Below are 20,025 nucleotides of genomic sequence, written 5' to 3' on the forward strand. Positions count from 1 at the left end.
CCAGGGGTAGGGAATTGGGTACAGCTCAGTGCTAAAGTGTGTGCTTAGCACGCACAAGGTCCTGGGTTCAATCCCCATTACCTCCATTTAAAAAAAGAAAGAAAGAAAAACAAAAACACCAGGGGTAGATGCTCCTAGACTTACTTGAGTAGAATGAGAAACTGACTATGTGACAACTGTCTGTGAAATGCAGAAATAGGGTTTGGGGGTGTTCTGGAAGGGAACAACCAGAAGCACCCTACTAATATTGTTACTGGCTCAATTTATAAATTGTTAGATTTTATTATCTTTTATACACTGGAGACGTACAACAAGACTTTAGGCTGCTTCTGATTGTTCAAATTTAGGTATGAGTAGAGATTATCGAAGTACAGACTATGCATAATATTTGTTCATGGGAATAAAGTTGTATCTTCTCAGTATCAATTCCAAACAATCATCTTCAGTTCATGACACAGTACAAGTGGCACTGACCATGTGTCAGATTTAAGTTGTTTACATACATTTAGCTCATTTAGCTCATTTAACCCCTGTAACCTAAGGAGGTATGAATACTATATACCTGTTTTTAGATGAGGAAATTGAGACACAGAAAGGTTAGGTGGCTTGCCCAAGATGTCACAGCTAGTGAACAGTAGAGCTGAGATTTAAACCCAACAAATACTGTTCCTGAGCCCATAACTGTATCCACTACACTATATTCCAGTATAAGGATAGTTTATTTAATGGTTTGGTTTCTCTATTCTTTGAATTAAATATCCTCTGGATTATCTCTATATTATTTTCATTGAGAAGGTCTAGCTCCTCAGGGATAAAGCTCCTGATTTATTTACCAGTCCACTTATTTGCATGAGACTATTTTTTATTTCTATCATCGACTATCTGAAATGGAAAGGAACATGGGAATCATGACCGCATCATTTTACAAATGAAGAAATTAGACCATATAAGACAGTGAAAAGAGAATGGGTTTGGAGCCAGACAGACCTGAGACTGTATTTTAATTCCACTTAGAAGCTATGAAATCCTGAGCTCCTTACTTAATCTTTCTGAGCTTCAGTTTCTTTATCTGGAAATCAGGATTAATTGTACTGGCCTAGCACTGTTTGGTCAAAAGTAATAAGGGTGAAGTAACTCAGGGCTTGGAATATATTTTGAGCTCACTAACCATCAGTCCCTTCCCTAAATGAAACCCAAAGTCCCCCAACTCTTTATCAGCATAGTCAAGGCTAGAACCCAGGATGTCAACCCAGTCAGTGATCTTTCTTCTACAGCAAGCTATTAAGAAGCAATACATTTGACAGCATCAAGTACCAACTGCTACTGCTGTTAAGAGCCGAGTATGGATTTTTCGTTTTAAACTAATCTATTGTAGAAATTAAAGATGTGGACCAAAGCTAATTTACTTGGCTTTTTAAAAAATAGATTTTCTTCTCTTGATGACATCACTTTAAGACCTTAGTGATACAAAGACAAATTATAAGAACATGTATCATACCCATCAGGATAAACTACAGGAACAGTCAGTCTATCTAAAAGTGATTTCCCAACTGCTTCAATTTCATCAAATTGCTCCTCATCATTAATAGCTTCAGGCTCTTCTGGACAGTCCTGCAAAATCTGCAATAAATAAAAGTGCAATATCAATCAAGAGACACAGAAAGGGAATCAAGTTCATGCAAATTCAGCAGACTAAAGGTGTTTTAGTTTTGTTCTCAGCATCTTCACGTATGCTGCTGTAGAAGTTTGATCTCTTATTGACAAAGCTGGCTCAAGAAATTCAAACAAAATGAAATATATAATCCCTACTAATAATATAATTGGAGTACAAAAAGGTCTATAGTGAGTTCCAGGAAAAAATAATACTAGACTACCATTTGGAAACTAAGCTCAAACTGTGCTTAACAAGTAGTATTCTGTCATTCATTAAACAACTATTTATTGAACACTTACTTTATGTAGATGTAGCAGCCTGGGATGTGAAATGAGATATAGAACTTGACCTAAAAGAGCTTAGAGACTTCAAAAATGAAAGAAAACATAAACACTAACAACATATACTCCAAGTACAAACACATAACTGATGTGATGACTTAGCTAGAAACTTTACAGCTATTTTAAAAACAGATCTGCTGATTTGAGTTAACTGATGTAAACTGATAAGGTTATCATTCAAATACAGGAAGTTCTTATAGTCCTTGATATTTTTTTTCCTTAACAATTACCATTTAAACTTAAAAGGTACAAAAGAAAAGAAAAGAAAGAAAAATGCTGAAATGTGTAATAGTTAAGTCTACAAGTACTGACCCACACTAGTCAATATAGCAGCCACCAGGCTCATATGGCCAGTGAGCACTGGAAGAGTTGCTAGTCTGAACAGAGATGTGCTATGAGTCTAAGATACACTCCAGATTAAAAATAATAATAATTTTAAAAATTTATCTACAAGAAAACAAACCGTAAAAGTTGGGGGAAAGAAAAAGTATTTTTGGAACTTTTTTTTTGCATTATACTTTACTTTATCCAATTATGTTTATTTCAGCGTTACTTATAAAGGACATTTTCATATTCTGAAAGTCTAGATTCAATTTAACTATTTTCCCAAACATTGTACTGTATAATTAGCTTATAGCTGTGGTTGGATTTATGCTTAATGGTATAAAACAGAACACAGTCAAGAGGAAAATAGTATCTGATAACAAAAAGCTTTACATAGGTTGATGCAATAAAATATGATCTTAAGTGGAGCTTATTGTAAGCATGATAAAGGCTAAATTGCAGAAAAATATTGGAATATTAATTTTCTATGAAAAAACTCTCAACCATATTCTTACATGACCTCTTACAGAGATTTAGGTTTTAAAATGTCCTGCAGATACATTTAAAAACCAGTATCTTAAAAAGTTATCAGTGGTGTTACAAATTAAGCCAGTGGTCACCCTGGAATGGGCAGCAGAAGCAGTGTGATTAAGACAGGGCAGGGAGCCTCTAGGGTGCTGGTAACGTTCTGTTGTTTGAATAGTGCACTGATTATATAGGTGTGCTCACTCTGAAAATTCACTGAGTGTAACTTTTGAGCTGTACACTTTTCTATGCTATACTTCAATAAAAAGTTTTCATTAAAACATTCAGCAGACAAGCTAAACCTTTTGTATACTTTCATTTATCATCATTAGGCCCATTTTAAACTAAAACACATACCGGTAGAGTAAGTGACCAGCTCAGAAAGAGTTAACTATGGACATTTCCCAGCAAAGGTACTGCATAACACAGACAGAGACTACCTCTTTCCTGAGGTTCCTGGCAACATCTCTTCTGCTCTATGGACTAAAGCTATCACATTTACATCTTAGGTTTCTCTTAAGTGTCTTAAATTGTACTGAACATTCCCTACATATAAACTTTCACTGTTAACAGATCCAAACAAAGTTAACCACATAGTAAGGCTCCCCTCTGGAATGGAAATAAGGCTTGGGTGCAGTTGAGAAAAAGGTTCTCTTGAAAATTGCCCAAATAACCGAGCATATTTCATTTTTGGTTTCTTGGACTAATAAATTCATTAAATAATAAATTCTAAAATGAATCTTTACAGATAACACATAAAAAAGGTTTTATTTTTATCCTTATTCTCATAATTTTAGCTGGACAGTTTCTACTTTTAACACTACAAAATTACAAAGTGACCTCTTAAAAATTTTATGACAATTAGTAGCAATCACCAAAGCAAGTTTCCTTTCCTGGAGTCATGAAACAGATGGGAGTTATGACACCTGAAAGAACAGAGAGTACATTCTAGGCATCAGGTCTAGCAAGGAGAGAAGCACTGCTGACAGAGGACTACTGGATGGTTTCCATTCCTCTAACCATGGTACTCCAGTACTAGCATGGATTACTAAGAGCCTTTGACACTCTAAGATAGTTTTATACATTATATCTAAACAAACTTTTAATAATGGAATTAATAGAAATTTTTAAAAAACAGACTAATTACAAAATTACATTATTAAAATTAACAGATTTTAAACATACATAATAAACACTATTGAAACCACATGTTTAAAAAAGCAAACCTTTTCAGCATTTGAGTGAAATGCAATAGCCATTTCCAGCCTATGTACTCTCTCTTCAGATGCTATTGTAAATTGTTTCCATACTCTGTTCAGTCGAGGAAGTGTATCCCCAGATGATCGAGATGTGCAACGCAAAGATTGGCACAGCACAACTGTGGCCTGTAGCAACTGTCTTCCATAGTCGTAAGTGCTCTAAAAAAGACAAAGTAAACATAAAATTACAATAAAAGAATTCTGAAAAGAGGGATGGACAGGTGTGCAGGAGGACTGTGGTTGCAATTAAGTAACACTACTAGAAATCAATAATGAATGACTCCATCAGCACTTACTACTACAAATTATTTGCATGCATAAATAATGAAGGGGAAGCAATACATTCAGTTAATTTTTAGTTGAGTTTTTTCTTATTAGGCTTTCCTCTCTTATTCTGTTTTTTCCACTTCAGTTCCATGGGCCAAAAAAAAAAGTCTGCTCACTCTTTGATCAAAACAAGTGTGTGGAAATGGTCATTTAAAATTCTATATAGGAAACCACACTGTTGCAATGTGAATTCAATAATTACAGAAAATAAATTAAGATACTTTTTACATGCAAAAAAAAAACCCTATGTTGTTATGCTAACACTGGTGAGATGCAGACACTTGAGTTTCCAATTTACTGATATTAACACATAGTTCACATTAACTTTCACGAATGAACAGTTACTGCCTAAAAAATGCCACAATACATATGACGAACCAGAGGAAGCAAACAGAACCTGTATTCAGGGAAAGAAAATCCCTCTACAGTTTATGCAGGCTAGTTTTGATGCACCAGTTGACATATTCTTCATTCTGTGATATTTCTGGAATAACATAACTGACCCTACTGGACTTGGAGGGTTAAGTTACTTTACAATCATGCAGAAAGCTATTCAAATGCTGAGTTTGTAGAAAAGGAAGATAAACCAGTTTCGCACCTGTGCAACATCAACAAATTTTCTATGCTTTTCCAGTAAAACTTTCGTTTCCTGAGCATCATCGCCCAATCTGATGTGGGTCTTAAGCAGAGCATCCAGAAGTTCACTTAGCCATTCTACTGCCTAAATGAAAATAAGTAACAGTGAAGCTGGATTCATAACTCTTTACTTCTTATATCAAAACAGCATATTTATAAAAAGAAAGATTAGTACAATGTGATTAACACATTAGTTATAACCCAAGTTGTTCTTAACAGCTTATTTCATTCAATGCCAAGCTACATAAAATCTAAAGACCAGACCTATGAAAGAGAAGCACTCCTTTAAAAATATTATTACATGATTTATATTAACGGAAGATCATGTGTTTCTGTAATATAGATCTTATTGGAATGTCACTGTAGATTTTTGTTACTACTTAAAATAGTAAGTTTCCTCTAAGTCAGGCTGGAACCACATTTTCTGATGCTAACTACACAAAGATAGCAAATTGTTTATCTAGCTTAAAAACCCTCCTGTGGTTTAAAAGGCAATGTGCTACATCAGCCTTCACCCTGGGATATAACTGACAACCAAATCAATAGCAATAAATAACAAACAACCCCAATTTCTAGCTCAACAGAGCATTTCATTGAGAAGATAAGTCAAATGAGACCAGTTACATAACTGGGAATACAAAACTTCATTATTTCAACAGGATAAACTAGAGTCTGATTTAATAAATTCACTTTCTTAGGCCCATGAAAAGTACATTTCTATAGTTAGGAAAAATCAATCTTCTAAGAAAAGACAAGTGCATAATGTGTCTGATTGATCTTTACCTGGGCAGCATCTTCTTCACATTTGAACAACTGCACCATCTGAAGCATTTTTAATCTTCGTACATCTACCATGTCTTCACATCTAATAAATCCAAACATAAATCAGGGTAATATTTCAGTTTTGTTGATAACTATTATTACACCACCATCTGGCACGCTTGTTTTACAGTAAACTAAAATACTTAGTCCTATACTATGGAGACTGCAACTATTTCGTTTTGATTTGTAAGAATTTTAACTGTATCTACATTACATCAAAACCTCAAAATACCTGAATGATACTGAATCACAAACCCTCTTGAGGATAGCATGGATTCTGAAAAATACTGAAGCAAAGCATAAACACAGTAGTACACTAAAACTCAAAGAAATATCCATTGCCAATTAGCACTAAACAAGCTTCAAAATAAAAATGTAAAGTTTCTCAAATATTAATTTAGAGGATGATGCTCAAAGGAAATTTTAAAAATTAACTTTTCATTATATTACATTATCCAGAAATATCTAATTCTTAATTTAAAAAAAAAAAATCTCCATCTATGTTCTTAAGAAAAGAAACTATGGATTTCGGAGTGTAGAGAAACACAATTCAGGGCATTTTTTAATTTTGCCGTGGTCTGCCTGGAAAATATACAGATTACACTTTTAAGCTGACTTGATCTAGCTCAGCTCTGATCCATTCCCTTCATTCCCCTGCAGTTCTATATGCTTTAGATGGGACAGAGGAAACTCAATGCAGTACCAAATACCAATACCAAGTTGCCCAAGAGGCAGTGGGCTCCACCACAGTTGATGCTCTTAAAGAATCTTGATAATAATAGAGAAGTCATTGTCACTTTAAGGCTTTTTTTTTTAAAGAAACCCCTCAATAAAAACCCATAATATATTGTTGAAATGCAACTTGGTTAAGTAATTCTACAAGGGACTGAAGGAAAGTATTTTTAAAATCTTAGGCTAAAAGACAATGTAAGACACTCCAATGATGAAAGTTAATACTATACACATATTCAACACGTTGTCAGGTATTGGATAATGTGCCTGAAAAACATAAAATGTGGTCTCCACTACTAACATGGTCCCATTTGGGGAGACAGACTTTTAAACAACGTGATAAATACTATTGTGGAGCTGTATGAGAATCGGGAGGAAAGTAACAAACCTGCCTCAGAAATCTAAAAAAAGCTTCCAAAGATAAGCATTCCTGAGTCTTGAAGACTAACTAGGAATCCACTTGGCAGAAAATGAAGAAAGAAGCATTCTAAGTCATGGATACATGAAACAGCATGACACATTCAGGAAAGTACAAACAACTGTGTGGTTTTGTGGGAAAGTTAAAAGGAGGTAAGATTGTGCAGGACTGGGTTATGAAGGGTCTCCCACACTACTGCAAAGAGACTGAACTTCATCTGAGAAATTTTATACAAGGAAGTTAGGTGACACAGAAGTGTGCTTTACAGAAATTGCTTTTATGTAAACGGACTGTAGAGGAGCAAGGCCAGAGGCAGATAAGAGCTAAGATTATGAAAAAAGAAATGTTCATGACTCAGAGAGAGCAGAATTCAGGCATTTGATTAGGCAGTAAGGGATGAGGATGAGTAAGGATTTTAGTAAATCCTTAGGATAAATCCCATGTTCCACAGCTGATGGTATTTTTAACCTGGAGAGGAAATTAAAGAAAAAGAACAAGTTTTGGAGTAGAAGGATTCTAATCTGTATGTATTAGTTTTAAGTAATATATGGAGCATCCAGGTGGAGAGACTCAGACAGCAAGAGGAATTATGGGTCCAAAACACAGGAGAGGCTTCTGGGTCAGAGCCAGAACTACTAAGTATAGTCATATTAAAGAAAGCCATTAAAGTAGTGAAGACTGCCCAAGGAGAAGACAGAGGAATAAGAAAATCTGGCCTCCGAACAAACCTTGAAAGCAGTGAAATTAGCTGGAGGACAAGAAATCAGTGAAAAAAACCAAGAAGAAACAGAGTGCCAGGATGAGAGCTATAATGGTGTTTTCAAAGAAGACAAGGCTGTCAGGAGTTTCAAGAAGAAAGAAAAAGTCAATTGTGCCTAATGCTATTCAGAGTGGTCAAGCAATGTCGGGACCAAAAGTATTCCCTAGATTTTGAGCAAGATCAAGTGTTTATTACACGTGGCAATACAAAGTTCAGTGAAACAGTGAGGATAGAAGTCAGACTGAGAAGGGTGGAACAGTAAATTGGAGGTAGTGAGCAAGTTATATAAGTGCAGATTAGACCTTCAAAGATTTAGCTCTCTTTCCTGACAAAGGGTTTAAGAGAAAGGTATATATGTGTGTGTGTAACTGTTTAACTTTCTTTTAATAGGAGGAATGTAAGCATTTTAATGAAAAGCAGGGGTCAGAATGGGGAATGGGAGTTGATGGAGTGAGGAGACATGGGGGGAGACGGCTCTGATAAGAGCAGAACTATATCCTCCTTTGTGATGATAAATAATGAAAGGATATGTTTGCAGATAAGAGGGGAGAAAAACTTTCTGTCTAATGACTATTTTCTCTGTGATGTAGTGGGAGAGTTTCTGTGAGGTTTTCTTGAAGACCCTAAAATTTCTAAGTGTGCAAAAATTTCACACAATCATGCTAGATTGAGTATACTAGCATATATTAATTTAATCCTTTACTTTGCAATACTCTGCAATTACCATTGCTGACTGAATCTTCAAAGAATTCTTTAAATTCCTAGTTCAATATCAAATATCAAATGAAACTAAACATCATCTTACCCAGAGAATACCGTCTAACCCTTCTAGAGCAAAAATAAGAACAATGGATGAGTGACAATTTGTGAGACGTTTAGATGAAGAAACAGATCAATGTAGATGGCAGTCTTAATAGCAACTCTAAATAAACAAAATGAAAATGGAAAAAGCAAAATTCTCCAAAAAAGGGTTTTCTTAGAAGAAGAGTCATAGGCTACACTGGGGATATGAAGTGGAATATACCTGAGCAAAACTGAAATTTTTACGAGAGAGTAAAAAGGGAAAAGGTACTCATTATTTGAAAAAAGTGTCATTATTTGTTAGTACAATTATATACAACAATTATTACATTCACCAAAAACCTACTACATGCCTACTATAGAACATAAATTCTATCACTTTTCATTTTAATGTTATGTTGTCTTAGCAAAAATTAACATTAAACTTTGCCTTTGTTTCCTAAGCTGCATGTCTTCCATCACTCCTTGTATGTGGTCCACATTTTCTTTATTTTCAATGGTTACATCCTTTCCATAGGCCCAGGATGCCTGATTGGAGATCTGATCCAGAAGACCTTGACCTTTTTCACGCAAACCTTGCAATCCTACATCTAAAACAAAAGTTACTGGATTTAATCTCTTAAACAAGAGATGCTTTCCCTCCCTCAAGTAAATCCTTACAGCAGATACTGTACTTGGATTCCAAATATAACAACATTGGTACATTAAACTATCTTGAGATGGAACCCTCTGGATACTTTAATCAATAAAAACCTTTTAAATGTGGCTCAAACTGGAGTTCCCTCTCACTCATTCTCCCTAAAGAAAATTTCCAAAAGGTGTATTTCCATAGATAATAATTACTTTTCAAAATTGAAAGCAGGAAGAGAGTGTGAGAATTTCTATTTTGAAGAGAAAAAATTCCAATATTTTCCTTTTACGTAATCCAATTTTTAGGAGAACAAGACAAATACTTTGTTCAAAAAAAATGTTTAAGAGTTGCAAGACTTTGAAACATTCAAGTAATGTATTCTCACTGTAAAAGGATACTGAACATTTTGAGTATAGGCACTGTCCAGCTTACACCCAAAGAGAAGTAACACTTAGGCTTAAAAGACTCTAAATTAGGCAAGTACACTGGAATTCTTTTTTCTTTTTTGAAGGAAAAGTATAGCTCAAGAAAACTGACATTTTGAAACAAACTTCATTTGGCATATTAAATACTAAACATGTACTAGACGTATTATGTTAATGACTATATAAGTAAATAAAATGACAGTACAAACATAATTTTCAAACTCACTGCCTCAAGTCCCTTCAAAATTAATTTGGTTCAATGATGTGTCAGCATTTTCTACTAAATCTCTGCCTTGAGTTTCTGCTTCTTCTCCTCCAGTCCCCTTTGCCCTCCTGTCCCTCTCAATACCACCCTGCCCTCCCATTTTTACATCCACTATCCACTTCTCCCAGTCATGACCTAGGGAAATTCATCGTATTTCCCACCGTAGTAAAATTTAAAAGGTTTTGGTGTCAAGTGAGAGAACTTGCTTAATGAAACTGCACCATCCTCTCCTGGGAGAGTATGTCACCTTGGCAATATTCCCAGTTCGGAGAAACAAATGCACAGAACCAAACCAACCATTTTTTCACAGGGTTAGGATAGAGCAACAAAACTCACTGCATAAAACACAGTTTGGGGCATACAAGGTTTGCCACAGAACATTTCACAGCTAATTACAGTTTATACATGCACTACAAATAACTTCATATTATATGCAAGACATAGCACCTGTAGATATGGCTGGGTAAACAAGAAAGGCTAAAGGCCCAGTGAAGGAAGGGTGATTGACCAACAATGAAAAATAAAAATTGTAGCATAAATTACACCCTTTAAGGTAATAAAGCCTTTTTCATACTAATTTTTTCTGTGTTCCTTATAAATAATCATAATTCAGTATAAGTTGACTTGTCTAACTATGGAAATGATAATTCTTTAAAAAAGAACCCTTATGTTTTCAGCATTTTTAAAATCTGCTTACCAACACTTTTCAGCTTCTCTTCAAGCAGTTTTAAAGTTTGCTGAATCGATGCTCCATCAGCTGGTGCTACATCTACGCACAACATCCCTAATAAGCCATCCAACTGCTGAGACAACTAAAGCAGAGGGACACCAAAGAGATAACCCTGATGTAATCAGCATCTAAAGTGTTTAATGATTAATGAGGTTTATATCTAATGAGGTTATTACAATTATACTTGAAAAAGACTATGCTGTTAAAAGACAAGGACAAATAATTAGAATAGATGTTTTCTGAAAGAGAACATACAGATGCATGCATCAGAAAGACAAAGAAGTATGTCCAGGTCAGCAGAATGTAAAAAAGTATTGAAACTTCCAATTCAATGTATGTTATAAAGCATGAACACTGAGAAAGTATCAAAATGAAATATATCTATTAGTTTGGACTATTTAGACAAAAATAAGTTCAGTTGCATGCAGAATAACTTAAAATTTTAAATTAAAAAGCATTTTTTTAATCAAAGATATTTATCTTATTTCCCCCACCAGAAAATTACTTTATTGTACCGGAAAAATAATTAGGGGACATGCAAACCTGCAAAAATGATGTGCAGATAAGTATTCAGATAATCTGAAGAAAAGAAAAGCAATCAGAGTAGACACTTACGTCTTGGGCAACGCCATGAAATTCCAGAGCTGCTTGTAAGAGATTCTGCCTAAACTCCAGCTGACTGGCCTGTCGATAACAAACATCACTAAGTTGTTGCTGCAGTGACTTCAGTTCCACAAGATCTTCCTCATCCCCAGCATTTAAGAGTGCTGCAATTTGCTGATTAAGTTCCACGTACACTGCAAACCATTCCTGTAAAACAGATGTTGTAAAGGATCAAATCAGTTCCTGAAGAACTACACATTACAGTTTATTATCTCTGGATATGGTAAGTAACATATCTGAGAATTTTCCAAAGCAAAATTATTTAAATTGAGGATAAAAAGTCCCTAGCACTCAAATCCTTCCACTGTGATCCCTGGAATTCACTCCTGCCAATAGCAAAATCTTTTCCCTCATCCTGGCTTCTAGAGGTCCCCTTCTCTTTTTTGTTCTACATGAAACCTGTCACTCTTAGAGAAAGCAGGTAACCGTGCAGCCCTCATAAATGACTGCTAATTTTGTCTCCATAGCCAACCTACCACAAGGCTGGAGGTGAGGGAGTTGGCTGCCTCATTCCTCATTACTATTTCCAGACCATTTCTTCTTCTCCTCTTCTCTCAAAAACCACACCTCCTGTAAAATGCATGTTGTCAGATTACACTCTGCCAACCGTTCCTGTTGCATGCACGAACTTCCCTGCCTTCCTCTCAGTGCCAGCTACCTACTGACTTCCACCATGTAGACATCCATCCAACATTGAACTCTCAGTTCCCTGACTCCCTCCCTCATTTCCAGCTACCCTGTCCTCACCCCACCTCAGCTACCTACTCCAACCAATACAAAATCTTGTCATTATCACATGCTACTTATAGCCCCTAAATCTTAATTTCAAGAATCTCATTCTTTGACGACCAGCTACCCACTCTCCATTTCACATTCTTTAGTTATGTCCACTCCTACAGCCTCACAAGGTCCACCAGTCCACTGACCTCAGCATATTTTACCGTCCAGCACTCAGGAGCTTCATGTCTTCACTTCTACCCTTGGTCAGAGGCTGTAACTACCTCCTGGGGCACAACCCATGCTCATGCCCTGCTCTCCTTCCTTCAATCACATTCACTCAGCAAAACCTCAAACAAGATTTCTCTGTCTGCTGGGTGCCTAGAACAGTTAAATATGATGGATAAAAACAACTATGTGGGTTGGTGTCTTTTGGGAAAATACAGTTATTTTTCAAATTTTAGTGCAGTATCAAAAAAGAATGTCCATAATGGTCAGAAAGATACTAAAATACTTCCCCCTTTTCCAAATACCTATCTGTGTGACTACTTCAACCAAATGGACTGGTGTCTTTTTAAAGTTATGACCAAATAACTTCAAATGAGCCTTTAGCAACCCTACTACAGTTCCCAAGTCAATTCAGTTTCCCATTCTCATGATTATTCACTCCTTAAATCTCCACTCTCTTTTTGCCTCTTCACTCTCAGCCAAAAATCCAACTTCTTAATTCACTAGGAAGCCATCAGAAGAAAACTTTCATTTTCTCACTGACAAATCTATGACTTGGCCTGTGTCTTTAGCTCAATGCTTTGCCCTCCCTACTAATACAACAAAGGAACTGTGCCTGATTGTAAGCCCAACCCCTCCACTGAGCTCTACAGACTGCCCTCCATTGTCTAACTAAGTCTTGGCTCTTGTAATTATCTTCTCTCTTTTCAACTGGATTACTTTCATCAGCATACAAATAAGTTGTATATCTTATATTAAATAAAATAAATACTTAAGATATGTGCATTTTACTACAGATAAATTAAACTAAAAAAAAACACCCCCTTCTCTTGAGGAGTTCTCTATAGTCACTCTGTTTTCTCATTTCCTATTCTTTTTTCAACTCACTCTCCTCAGAATTGTCCATCTCACTCTTCTCAAATTCTCAGTCTTTATCTTATTGGACTTCGCAGTTGCACTTGACCATTTCCTCCTCCTTGAAACAACTTTTTCTCATTTCCTGAGACACACATCTCCTTTCCACCCTCCTCTGCTGGCTTTCCTTCTGGTTCCTTGCCCTCTTAATTTTAGGAGTGACCCAGGGTTCAGTTTACCAAAGGCTCTTTTCTTCTAAATCAATACTCACTGGGTTTGGAATGCTTTTATCTAGTCCCATGCCTTTAAGTAACATCTATAGGCTGATAATTTGCAAATTAATAATCCTCAACTTTGATCCATCTACTGAATTTCAGACACTGCTACCCAACTGTCTACTAGCTATCTTCACATGGATGACTAGTCGATGTGTAAAATTTAATCTACCCCCCAAAGATTCTGATTCTCCAGCCTCCCAACCCGCTTCTCTCCCAGTTTTCCCCACTTAACTGTCAATAGGCCACACACCTGACTCCTCCAAGAGCCAGTCCTCCCGGCTCAACTTCATGAACCAGGCAACTTCTCATCACTGCTGCTGCCCCCATTCTTATAGCTTCCTACTTTCCTATTTCATCGTTTGTCTCTTCTCCCTATTCTTCATTCAATAGCAGGTGATCTTTTAAAAACATGAATCAGTTTTCTATTCAAAAATCCCTCCGATGATTTCATGTAACATTTAAAATAAACTTCAAATTCCCTTTTGTGGGCTAAAATCACATGACCCAACTCCCCCTCTCAAAACTTTGTTTTCTGTGACTCCCTACCTTGCTCACTGCACTACAACATCACCAACATACTTGCTTTTCCTTTATCATGGCAAGTAAGCACCTGTTACAGGGTGTTTTCACTGCTGCATCCTCCATCTGAATTGCCCATTGCTTGAATTACTCCTTCAGATCACTTCAAGGTCTCCGATTAAACGTCATCACCTCAGAGAAGCCTTTCCTACATTGCTCTCCATTCGCTCTTTCCCCAACTTGAATATAAGTTTATATTACAAGACAGTGCTATATACCCAAGAGCCTACAATATGTGACATCTAGTATGTGTTCAACTAGCATGTACTGAATGAACATATAAGACACTTTACATGAGGCACTGAAGATTTGTTGATATTAAATTAAGTAGGTAACAGGTACTGGTCTAAACATCGTCTACTCTTGTGCCCTATACCTAAAACCTGGGTTTCTCAAATTTGCCATTTTGTTTTATTGCTTGAACTACTATGGAATCTTTGAATATGAATACACGGATGATGCAATCTGTGTATTCATATTCAAAGAACACTGCCGATGTAGTGCAAAGAACACTGGAAGACATTCAAGATGTATCTTATTTCCTTACTAAGGGTGTGATCTTCATCAAGTCAGTCTCTCAGAAGCTGTTTCTTTTTAACAACAGTATTTTCAACTGGAGGCAATTTTGCTCCCTAGAAAATGTTTTGCAGTATCTAGAAACATTTTGGCTGTCACAACTGGGAGGGAGGGATACTACTGCATCCAGCGAGTAGAGGCCAATGATGCTGCTAAATACCTACAATCACAGGACAGCCCCTACAACAAAGGTTTATCAATAAATGAATCAATAAAGCTAAGGTCAAGAAATCCTGTTCTATACAGTTGTCCCTCGGTATCCTTGGGGGATTGGTGCCGGGGATTCCAAAACCCATGGATGCTCAAGCCCCACAGCCAGCCCTCCATATCTGCAGGTGCAGAACCTATGGATACAGAGGGCCTTCTGTACAACAGTGATGATAATATCTGCCTTACCTACTTTATTGGATATTGTTTGGATTTAGTTAGGTAATATATGTAAAATACTTTTAAAACCACACAGTGATTATAAAGCTTAATGGAGACTGACTGATTTAAAGTAGGAAACACTGCCTGAGAAAATTATCACCATTGTGTTCTAGAACAGAAAGGGATTTCACAGTCTATCTATAGTACTTACAAATTTAGTTAATACTCTAACTAAATAGGTCCAATTCTTTGAAGAAGTAATAGCAATGATTCAGAGAAAAGTAGTAAACAAAAGGATTAGAGTCCTAGGATAGTATTTGTTACAGGGAGAACTATCTACATCAGCTCACCTGGGGTGCTTATTAAAAATACCTAAGCTCCCCCTTGACCTACTAAATCAGAGTCTATAGGGGTGGGGCTTTGCAACAGGCATTTTATCAAGTGACTCTCATGACCACTAAGGTTTAAGAATTACCATCCTGAAGCTGCTTTTTTTCCTGGTTTAAACTTGCAAAATACAGGCCTTAGTAACCAGACCAAAGATGTAAACAATTTAAAAACTAGTATGTTTCATAAAACTAACACCTGAAATTAGAACTGAGATTTCATAAAGAAATAACCAGTTTCTCTGGGATGTGGGGGGAAAAATCTGAGACGCACACATACATACACACACACACACGTAATTAATCAAAACATTCCTTCTGAAGAAACAGGGGAATATGAAATTTACAGAACCTTAGGTGAACAGGCTAAGTCTGTTCAGTTATAGTCATTCTCTGGTGTATCTCTTATAGTCATTCTCTGGTGTATCTCTTATGAACATTTAACTGTATAGAAAATGATTATTTCATAACACACACACACACACACACACACACACACACACACCCCAAGATATGGGATCTGGATTAGGATGGTAGGTAAGAAATGTACTTGAATGTTCACATACTAGGACAGAGGTGGTCATCAGGACCGACTCTGGAAACATGTACGAATTGGTGGTGTTGCACAGCTGGTGAAACGATGGGTATTTACACTTCATACCATGATACAGAAATCCTAATCTAGGGGGAACACTGCCAACTCACTTCGGCTAATAGGTTACAAAGAAATGAGGTCTTGATTCTTCATGTAGACCTGTTTTGCTGCTTACTACCAGGCACAGCACACCAGTATTCTCTCTGGAGACCAGAGGTCAGTACTGTGGGATGGAGGACACTGAGAGAGTCCTAAAGCAACTTCAGAGATTTATGCTTCTGCATGTTCTTATCATGTGCTTTTCCTACCACTTATCTACCTCCACCAAAAAGATAAAATAAAATTACTAAACTAAAATACTTTAAAATTTAAGTTACTATAATCATTTTTATATACCTTAGTATTTTTTCTTTTGTGCTTGCCTAGTACTCAAAAACCAAGTAAACTCTCATTGTCAATCCTTAACAAAAAAATACATATTAGTAGGATTTTTATTTTCCATATATTAGTACTGAAAATCCTAATCAATTTGGATTTTTAGCTTTATTTCTGAATTATGTTTTTATAAAGAGTGTAAAATTTAATACTTGACTGTTTTAACACAACATGGCGTATTAAAAATTTCTCCAAATTCTACCCATATTAAGCAATCAATATTCTAGAAATTTGTCCTTATAATTTCATAAGACTAACGGAATTCCAATACAGGCTTTAAGGTGTTGACTTTTATTCACAAAGAGAAAACTTTTAATAAAATATTAGAGTATCTTAAACATTATAAGCTAACTCACGCAACCTGCATGAAACAACCTAGTCACAAGGTGACAATGCAGTGCCACCTATTGGTTAAAACAGTACAATTCAAGTTTTGCTTTTTAGAACTTGATGGAATTTTTTTCTGAATATTTTCAATCCCTGGTTGGTTGAATCCTCGGATGTGTGTGGAACTCGTGGATTCGCAGGGTCCAACTATATATATATTGTCTTTGCAATTTTCCTAATTAGTACTTGTAAGAGACTTAAAGATGAAATCCCTTAAATGAAAAAACTACTATTTCATGCATTTCACAGGTTCCAACATAACGGTTCTTCCTTTTATGCTGAAAAAAACATACTGAATAAATTGTATTTAACTTACAATCCCTGTTCTTGAGGTTATACTTTTTAAATTCAGGACTACAGATGAAAGTTCTATTTTTGTACTATTACTCTTCTGTTATGGTAGTTTTAAATTAAAAATTTTACAAATTGTGTTTCTATAAAAATATATAATTAAATTATACTGGAGACAAAACCAAAACTAAACTTCTAATGAATATGTACTAAGTAGCCAAAATGTACTTGATGGCCATTAAACATTAAATATACCGTACACTTCATGCCCCTAAATCAAAGTATAGCAACTTATCACTTAGTACCACATGTGCCATTAACTATACACATTAATAACAGCACTGTAACTTGCAAAGGAAAAAGCCTCTCACACTGTGCTGGCTCTCGATCTCTTCATGCTTCTGCTGTAGGGCTTGGGAAGCCCGAATGGAGTCTCCAATCCCCCACTGGGCTCGTAGTTGTTCTGATCCAGGCCCTTCGAGCCAGTTCACAACCTATGAATAGAAGTTGAGATGAAATTTCAAAATAATCAAAAGCTTTCCAAACTTTAATTCTAATTGGTTTTCCCCTCCCACCATTCCTCAAGTATTTTTAACTTAAATTCTTTACATTCTATTGTTTAGGCAGTAAACATTTCTTTTGGAACTGTACAGCTATAACATGACAACTTTTCCAAAGCCTAACTCTGAAAGAATGCACACTCTACCACCTTAGGTTTTCAGCTATCTATCTGCCAAGTCAAAAGAAATCTGGAATGCTTCCATAAAAGAGGATTAAAAATTAACTTATGATGATAAGAAAATCAGAGAATTATAGGATTTAGAACTGGAAGGGACATCAGAAACGACATAGGTCAAACTAACACTTAAGAAAACTGAGTTTCAGAGAGATTAAGTGACTTGCTTAAGGTAACATAATTATTTAAAAACTAGTTCTAGAAGCCTTGTATCTTGACTTATAGTCTAACGTTCTTTGCAAAGCATTGATAAACCAGAATGAATTAACTGATATAAAGTTAAAATTCTGCTTTTCTCACTTTGAAAAGAAAATTTTAAACTATAGAATTATACTACTGCAATACCCTCTAGGGGTCTTCCTAGGATCAGTTAAACATTCAGACCCACAAGACTACCTGAAGTCCCACTGGCACCACCTACACTCAGAAGGATGTTTGCCAGAATAGCAGCATTGGGTGTTTCTCTTCTGCCGAGTCCCTGCCGAGTCAACAGTTCAGGAGATGAGATCCATACGGGACACACTTTGGCATCAAAACTTCGTATCACGTAGGGGTCATGCCCATTATAAAAGTCACTGAGCTCAAGGATGCCCGAAGTTACGCCTTCCACCAAATATTAACAGTTCTCCTAGTCCATAACAGTTCTCCTAGTCCAGATCTAGAACAATTTTTACTGCAAGAACTGTAACCTAGTAACACAGTCGACATTTTAATTTTTATCAGGTTTTCAAGGGAACAGAGCTAGACAGTTAAAGCCAAGATCCAATTCATGCAGAAGGAAAAAGGGTTTTGTTTACCCACAAACATATATATTCTAAAACTATACAGACACAGTGAAGTAATTCTAACAGAAAAAATAATATTTTCAAGCTTTACCAAGCTCAATTATTTATTAAGCTAAATTAGAATAAGGAATTCAACAAAAGATGTATGGTTATGCTCTAAATCTAAACTCAAGACAGCTCCAAAGAATTGAATGAGGATGGCTCTGCAACACATTATAGACCCAGTGGACAGACAGGCTCACCTTAGAACTTTATATAAGAGTTGTTAGTGCATTCCATAGTTATCACCAAGTTAAAATATATTTGTTTTAAAATCTAACAGTTCATGTAATTTTAACAATCATGTGAAAGTACCACATCACAGGGAAAAATCATGTATATTTCTTTCCATTAATTTTCACATGCATTCATTTTCAGGTTACTCTAGATTTAAATGCTACAGCCCAATTTCACAGAGTACAGGTAAGTTCTATCCTACATTTTTCACTTCCATGTAGTTACAGTTACTGTAATTGTCAATGGTTGCGAACTTCTTTTTTAAGAAGGCCAACCTCTTTGCTTGCCTTCCTCCCTCACTCCCTCCCATCTGTCTAACCAATCAACCCACCCCAAAGGACTACCTCAAATAACTATTATACCTGCTTTCACAACTCCAATTCTCTATTGTTGAGCATGAATTACTTAGAATTTCCACCAAGTCCAAGTAATTCTAAGATGAACATATACATAGCAGTTATATAACAGCTTTTTCCCCCTCTCCAATTCTCTACTATTTTCCTAGAAAAACATTTTCAATAGAGATTTTGGGTCCAATGATGATGTAATGTTAACAGTTAATAGTATATACTATAAAGTTACTCTCTAAAACACTTGTTTCTATTTGAAACATTCAAATCGTAAAAGTTTTAACTGAGAATAACCTTTTCAAGGTATACAAACTGACTACTGCTTTTAAAATACTTCTGTCAAGTGAAAAACAGAAATCTCTTCAGATACATTTCTAAATAGCAGTGAGACTGAATAAATTGCAAGTGTTTGCTTACTAACAGTATATGATCTTTGGGGATTTCTCTCTTCGTGTCTGTGCCCATTTATGTCCTAGTATCTTAAATATTAATATATTTATTGCTTCCACCTTCTCCTTATAAGGTTTTAATAATAGAAAGCAAAAATTCAAAAACACAAAGTAAGTTTAAGTATTATCTGTGACTCACTAGAATAACCTAACTGCTATAATTTACTTAGCTAAATTCTGCTTTCAGAGTACTAAATTCACCCACAAACCGCTGTCAGGTGCTCTTCAGAATACAATGCTTTGTTCCCCAACATCTCCACTCTTTCTGCTTTACACTTTTGTATGAGCTATCTTTGGAGGTGCAGGGTACTAGGAACCTGTCTGTCTCTGTTAGACTGTGGAAAGTAATACTCTTTCACAAAAGAGACAGATGAGCAGTTCAGCCTGGAGAAGCATTAGGCATGCCTCTGAATTCTGACT

General features: G+C 35.9%; 1 protein-coding gene across 5 annotated transcripts in view; it reads right to left on the minus strand.

Moving 5' to 3' along the window:
* SESTD1 (SEC14 and spectrin domain containing 1) overlaps positions 1-20,025 on the minus strand; it is a 118,054-nt gene that overhangs the window by 8,257 nt on the left and 89,772 nt on the right. For all 5 annotated transcript variants that reach the window (XM_074363977.1, XM_074363976.1, XM_010959979.3 and 2 more), the window contains 8 exons: positions 17,381-17,503; positions 11,266-11,460; positions 10,618-10,732; positions 9,030-9,189; positions 5,850-5,931; positions 5,029-5,151; positions 4,071-4,262; positions 1,499-1,620 (listed from right to left, as the gene is read on the minus strand). In XM_074363977.1, the coding sequence (XP_074220078.1) occupies positions 1,499-1,620; positions 4,071-4,262; positions 5,029-5,151; positions 5,850-5,931; positions 9,030-9,189; positions 10,618-10,732; positions 11,266-11,460; positions 17,381-17,503 (1,112 nt within the window). The remainder of the gene's footprint in view (positions 1-1,498; positions 1,621-4,070; positions 4,263-5,028; positions 5,152-5,849; positions 5,932-9,029; positions 9,190-10,617; positions 10,733-11,265; positions 11,461-17,380; positions 17,504-20,025) is intronic.

Source organism: Camelus bactrianus, chromosome 5 (assembly GCF_048773025.1).
Source record: "Camelus bactrianus isolate YW-2024 breed Bactrian camel chromosome 5, ASM4877302v1, whole genome shotgun sequence".
Lineage (NCBI taxonomy): Eukaryota > Metazoa > Chordata > Mammalia > Artiodactyla > Camelidae > Camelus > Camelus bactrianus.